At 46.8% G+C, this 6469-nt stretch overlaps 1 protein-coding gene across 1 annotated transcript; it reads right to left on the bottom strand.

The window, feature by feature from the left end:
- Positions 1-1685: 1685 nt before the first annotated feature.
- Positions 1686-4529, bottom strand: LOC137335603 (zinc finger protein 271-like; the record flags this gene model as incomplete). The annotated part of the gene is made up of 1 exon (XM_068000912.1): positions 1686-4529. A coding segment is annotated over one exon (1734 nt), but the record flags the coding sequence as incomplete, so codon positions are not given.
- Between the last annotated feature and the right edge of the window lie 1940 nt (positions 4530-6469).

Below are 6469 nucleotides of genomic sequence, written 5' to 3'. Positions count from 1 at the left end.
CCTAGACTATTGAAGGAAGCCAGGGAGGAAATAGCGGATGTTCATTTTCAAATCCTCATTAGATACAGGGGAGGTACCGGAGAATTGGAAGACTGCAAACGTAAGACCATTGTTTAAAAAGGGTACGAGGGAAAGGTCGAACAATTATAGGCCGGTCAGTCTTACCTCGGTGGTGGGCAAACTATTAGAATCAATACTGAGAGATAGGATAAACTGTCACTTGGAAAGGCATGGTTTTATCAGCGATAGTCAGCATGGATTTGTTCAAGGAAGGTCATGCCTTACAATTCTGATTAAATTCTTTGATAAAGTGACAAGGAGGATTGATGAGGATAGTGCAGTGGATGTTGTCTACATGGATTGTAGTAAGGCATTTGACAAGGTCCCACATGGCAGACTGGTCAGAAAGGTAAAAGCCCATGGGATACAGGGAAATGTGGTGCATTGGATCCAAAATTGGCTCAGTAACATGAAACAAAGGGTAAAAGTCGATGGATAACTTTGTGAATGTAAATCCACTTCCAGTGGTGTGCCATAGGGCTCAGTGTTGGGTCCCTTGCTGTTTGTGGTATATATTAATGATTTGGACTTGAATGTAGGAGTGCATGATTGGCAAATTGCAGAAATTGGCTGTGTAGTTGATAGTGAAGAGGATAGCTGCAGACTCCAAGAAGATATCAATGGGTTAGTGGAATGAGCGGAAAAATGGCAAATGAAGTTCAACCCGGAGAAGTGTGAGGCAATGCACTTCGGGAGGGCAAACAGTAAAAGGGAATACGCAGTAAACAGGAATATATTGAGAGGGGTGGAGGAAGTGATAGACCCTGGAGTGCATGTGCACTGGTCCCTGAAGGTGGCAGTACAGGTAGATAAGGTTGTGAAGAAGGCATATGGAATGCTCTCCGTTATTAGCTGAGGTATGGAATACAAAAGCAGGGATGTAATGATGGAACTGTATAAAACGCTGGTAAGGCCACAGCTGGAGTATTGTGCGCAGTTCTGGTCACCACATTACAGGAAGGACGTAATTGCTCTGGAGAGAGTGCAGAGAAGATTTACAAGAATGTTGCCAGGGCTTGAAAATTGCAGCTACGAGGAGAGATTGGATAGCCTGGAGTTGTTTTCCTTGGAGCAGAGGAGGCTGAGGGGAGACTTGATTGAGGTGTACAAAATTATGAGGGGCTGAGATCGAGTAGACAGGAAGTCCCTGTTCCCCGATCGGAGAGTTCAAGAACCAAAGGACAGAGATTTAAGTTGATTGGCGGAAGGATTAGAGGGGACACGAGGAAAATCTTTTTTACCCAGAGGGTGGTGGGTGTATGGAACTCGCTACTCGAATTGGTGGTAGAGGCAGGGACCCTCAACTCTTTAAAAAAGTTCCTGGAGCTGCTACAGACCGGGTACTGGAAGGTCGGATTAGAATGAGCACCTGGTTGTTCTTCGAGACGGCACGGAAATGATGGGCCGAATGGCCTCCTTCTGTGCTGTATCTTTCCTGTGGTTACCTTATATCCATTAATACCAGGTTTTGGTTGTTGTCAGGAATAGTCCCTTCATGGTCGCCAATTGTAGGATTTAAACCACTATTTTCAGGATTATAATCTGATCCAATCTAAGGACTGGTTCCTGACAACAACAAGATCACCACTGGTACTGGTATTATAGTTAAAGGCAAAAGAGATTGAATAAGCACATCACAATTAGTACAAAAAGGTGATTCTTAACATAGAAAAATGGTGAGTGTTCCTTGAAACCTCGGAAGTATCTCTCCAAGTGACTATGGCGCGGTCTCTCTCTCTCTCTCTCTCGCTGTGATCTGTTGACTGAAGAGTTCTCTTCTTCCTTGCCAGAATCTTGCGCGCCTTCCTCAGCTTTTGAGGTCTATTCGAATCCCCTTTTTCAGTTTATGAGCAGTTCACTATCACATCCACATCTCTCAGCCTTACCATTATTCATGTCTCTCAAGCTTCGGAAGTTACATTCCAAGCATAACTCCTGGTACCATCCGTGCCTTGTTGTTACAGACTGAACAGAACCTTATCTTAGAGTTTACATTGTCAGCCTTCACAGAACCGTTTCTATAAACAGACTTCTATTCACTAGCTTGCGGAGGCTCGAGATAGAGAGACCGAAGCCTGCGTGATTACTTGATTTAATTAACCTCCAGTCCCAGTTATCTACATGTCTTTTAGACATTATGCTATTACAGCACATTCCTCCCTTAGTGCCTGTGATTTCCCCAAGGTCTGTTACTTCCCACTTTACTGTTGTCAGCATCCTTTTAGTTTTAACTGCAAACTTGACTATAATAACCATCATGCATCCTTCTCGGCCCACCAGCACTTTCTTATTGAATACACGTGACATGGTTCATACTATATTAATACACAGTACAGTTTACATTTATAGATACATAGATTCATAGCACATTTCATTCTACTTCCACTATTGATTATAATTGGACTGAATTATATCTGTTAATGGGATAATCCTTACACGTTATTCTTCCTGACTCGAAACACCATAGTTCAGTCCTGGATGTGATTAACTGCAGAATCCAACCCCTGCAGTAATATGTGAACTCGCTGGTGTCTCAGCACATGTGATGACTGAGTGAATCCCTTCCCACACACTGAGCAGGTGAACAGTCTCTCCCCAGTGTGAGTGCGTCGATGTCTTCACAATTTATATCTGTATTTAGAGCTCTTCACGCAGTCAGAACATTTAAATGGTCTCTCATCAGAGTGAACAAGTTGGTGTGTCAGCAGTTTGGATGAAATAGTGAATCCCTTCCCTCACACTGAGCAGGTGAACGGCCTCTCCCCAGTGTGAGTGTGTTGGTGAGTCAGCAGATTAATTTTGCTTTTAAATCTCTTCTCACAGTCAGAACATTTAAAAGGTCTCTCATCGGAGTGAACTCGCTGGTGTATTAGCAGGGTGGAAGATTGAGTGAATTTCTTCCCACACACGGAGCAGGAGAACGGCCTCTCCCCAGTGTGAACTCGCTGGTGCATCAGCAGGTTGGATGACCGAGTAAATCTCTTCTTACACATGGAGCAGGAGAATGGCCTCTCCCCATTGTGAATTCGCTGGTGTATCAGCAGGTGGGATGACTGAGTAAATCTCTTCTTACACACAGAGCAGGAGAACGGCCTCTCTCCAGTGTGAGTGCGTTGGTGTGTCAGCAGATTAATTTTGCTTTTAAATCTCTTCTCACAGTCAGAACATTTAAAAGGTCTCTTATCAGAGTGAACTCGCTGGTGTGTCAGCAGAGTGGATGACTGAGTAAATCTCTTCCCACACACGGAGCAGGAGAACGGCCTCTCCCCAGTGTGAACTCGCTGGTGTATCAGCAGTGTGAAGGACTGGGTGAATCCCTTCCCACACACAGAGCAGGAGAATGGCCTCTCTCCAGTGTGAATTCGCTGGTGTGCCAGCAGGTGGGATGCCCAAGTAAATCTCTTCTTACACACGGAGCAGATGAACGGCCTCTCCCCAGTGTGATCACTTTGATGTCTCAGCAGATTAATTTTGCTTTTAAAGCTTCTCTCACAGTCAGAACATTTAAAAGGTCTCTCATCAGTGTGAACTCGCTGGTGTCTCAGCAGGGTGGAGGACTGAGTGAATCTCTTCTTACACACGGAGCAGGTGAACGGCCTTTCCCCAGTGTGAACTCGCTGGTGTGACAAAAGTTGTGATGACAGTGTGAATCTCTTCCCGCTCACAGAGCAGATGAACGGCCTCTCCCCAGTGTCACTGCGTTGATGTCTCAGCAGTTGGTTTCTGCTTTTAAAGCTCTTCCCACAGTCAGAGCATTTAAAAGGTCTCTCATCGGAGTGAACTCGCTGGTGTATCAGCAGGTTGGATGACTGAGTGAATCTCTTCCCACACGCAGAGCAGGAGAACGGCCTCTCCCCAGTGTGAACTCGCTGGTGTGTCAGCAGGTTGGATGACTGAGTGAATCTCTTCTTACACACGGAGCAGGAGAACGGCCTCTCCTCAGCGTGAATTCGCTGGTGTGCCAGCAGGTGCGATGACTGGGCGAATCTCTTCTTACACACGTAGCAGGAGAACTGCCTCTCCCCAGTGTGAACTCGCTGGTGTGCCAGCAGGTGGGATGACCGAGTAAATCTCTTCTTACACACGGAGCAGATGAACGGCCTCTCCCCAGTGCCACTGCGTTGATGTCTCAGAAGTTCATTTCTGCTTTTAAAACTCTTCCCACAGTCAGAGCATTTAAAAGGTCTCTCATCGGAGTGAACTCGCTGGTGTATCAGCAGGGTGGATGAATGAGTGAATGTCTTCCCACACACAGAGCAGGAGAACGGCCTCTCCCCAGTGTGAACTCGCTGGTGTCTCAGCAGGTGCGATGATCGAGTGAATCTCTTCTTACACACGGAGCAGGAGAACGGCCTCTCCCCAGTGTGACTGCGTCGATGAGTTTCCAGCTCTGACGGGTAATTGAATCCCTTCCCACAGTCCCCACATTTCCACGGTTTCTCCGTGGTCCGGGTGTCCTTGTCTCTCTCCAGGTTGGACGATCAGTTGAAGCCTCGTCCACACACAGAACACGTGTATGATTTCTCCCCGCTGTGAATTGTGTGATGTTTTTTCAGGCTGTGTAACTGGTTAAAGCTCTTTCCACAGTCAGTGCACTGGAACACTCTCACTCGGGTGTGTGTGTCTCGGTGCTTTTCCACTCACACTGATGTTTGAAATCTTCTCTCAGACAGAACAGACAAACATTTCTCCTTCCACATTCAAAGGCCGATGATATTCAGGTCCTGACGAATCGCGTGACTCTGTCAGATCTTGACGTGCTGCTTGGTTTGAGTTTCCCTCTGAAAATCCTCCCCTTCAAATACCCTGTAAAAGAAGTTTATAAAAGTCATCACTGTAAGTACAGGATAGAAATTGAGAACAGACAATTCTAGTTTCTACGGAACATTCTTTCCTCTCTTGTGCCTCAAAGCTATAAATCCCCGTCCCACACACTCTCCCTCCTCCCTGTGCTGAAATCCAAACTCATCGCATCATCTTTCAGTGGCCCTAAACCATGAGTGAAAGGGTGAGAGAGTGAATGTGAGTACAGCATTGGGCTCGGTGTGGAAAATGTTTCAGTGGGGCAGCAGTGATCATAATCTCATTAGGTTGAGAATAGTTATGGAAAAGGACAAGGGACAGTCAAATGTGAAAATTCTTAACTGGAGGAGGGCTAATTTCAGTGAGTTAAAAAGGGATCTTGTCCGCGTGGATTGGAATCAAAAATTGGCGAGCAGAACAGTAATTGAACAGTGGGAAGCCTCCAAGGAGGAGTTGGATTGGGTACAGAGTAGACAGATTCCAATGAGGAGGAAAGGAACGGCATCCGAAGCTAGAGCTCCCGAGATGAATGAAGATATAGAGATCACCATTGCTCCTTCATTTACGGACGATCACTGACCGATCATCATTTCTCCTTCATTTACAGACGTTCCCTGACCGATTACTATTTCTCCTCCATTTACAGACATTCCCTGACCGATTACCATTTCTCCTTCATTCACAGACATTCCCTGACCGGTCACAATTTCTCCTGCATTTACACTCTCCCTGACCGATCACCATTTCTCCTTCATTTTCAGAAGCTCCCTGACCGATCTCCATTTCTCTTTCATTTACAGACAATCCCTGACCGATTACCATTTCGCCTCCATTTACAGACGTTCCCTGACCGATTACCATTTCTCCTCCATTTACAGACGTTCCCTGACCGACCACCACCATTTCTCCTTCATTTACAGATACTCCCTGACCGATCACCATTTCTCCTTCATTTACAGACGCTCCCTGACCGATCACCATTTCTCCTTCATTTACAGACGCTCCCTGAGAATTCCCAGTTTACACCGCGCATGCGCGGGCCCGCGGCCTTTTGTTGAGAGTTGGTCCGGAGCGAAACGGGAGAAACCGGAAACCGGCGGGTAGTGAGGGGGGATAATGTTCACTGTTTTATATTCGGGTCTGGGGCCGCACTCGGGGTTTGTGAAGCCTGAGCCTGGGCCTGAGCCCGGACCCGGGCCCCGGGGTTTATTGAGCCTCTTGCTCCGATCCTCTCACCTGCACCGAACGCGCTCCTCCCGCAGCCTCGACTGACCGCGCATGCTCAGGACACACTGCCCGATAATGAGTCAGACTGCGCCTGCGCGCTGTGTTCCACTGATTCAGATAGGGCACAATCTGTACCGCGCTGCATGCTGGGTGGTGCAGCCGCCATTGATGATCTTAATATGTGGCCGAAAAGCAAAGACATTGGAACCAGGGAGAGCGCGTTTGGACCAAAGATAATAAAATAAACTGAAACCCCAGCTCCTCGTGCCATTTAAACCGGCAAAAACACACAGCGCAGACGCGCCCCCACTTTGGTGAACTCCAAAAAATATTTTTTTCGTAAGTTTTATTAATTTCGTTGTACTAAATGTTGCAACTG

The sequence above is a fragment of the Heptranchias perlo genome, chromosome 20 (assembly GCF_035084215.1).
Source record: "Heptranchias perlo isolate sHepPer1 chromosome 20, sHepPer1.hap1, whole genome shotgun sequence".
Lineage (NCBI taxonomy): Eukaryota > Metazoa > Chordata > Chondrichthyes > Hexanchiformes > Hexanchidae > Heptranchias > Heptranchias perlo.
This window is presented reverse-complemented; position numbering and strand designations above follow the sequence as displayed.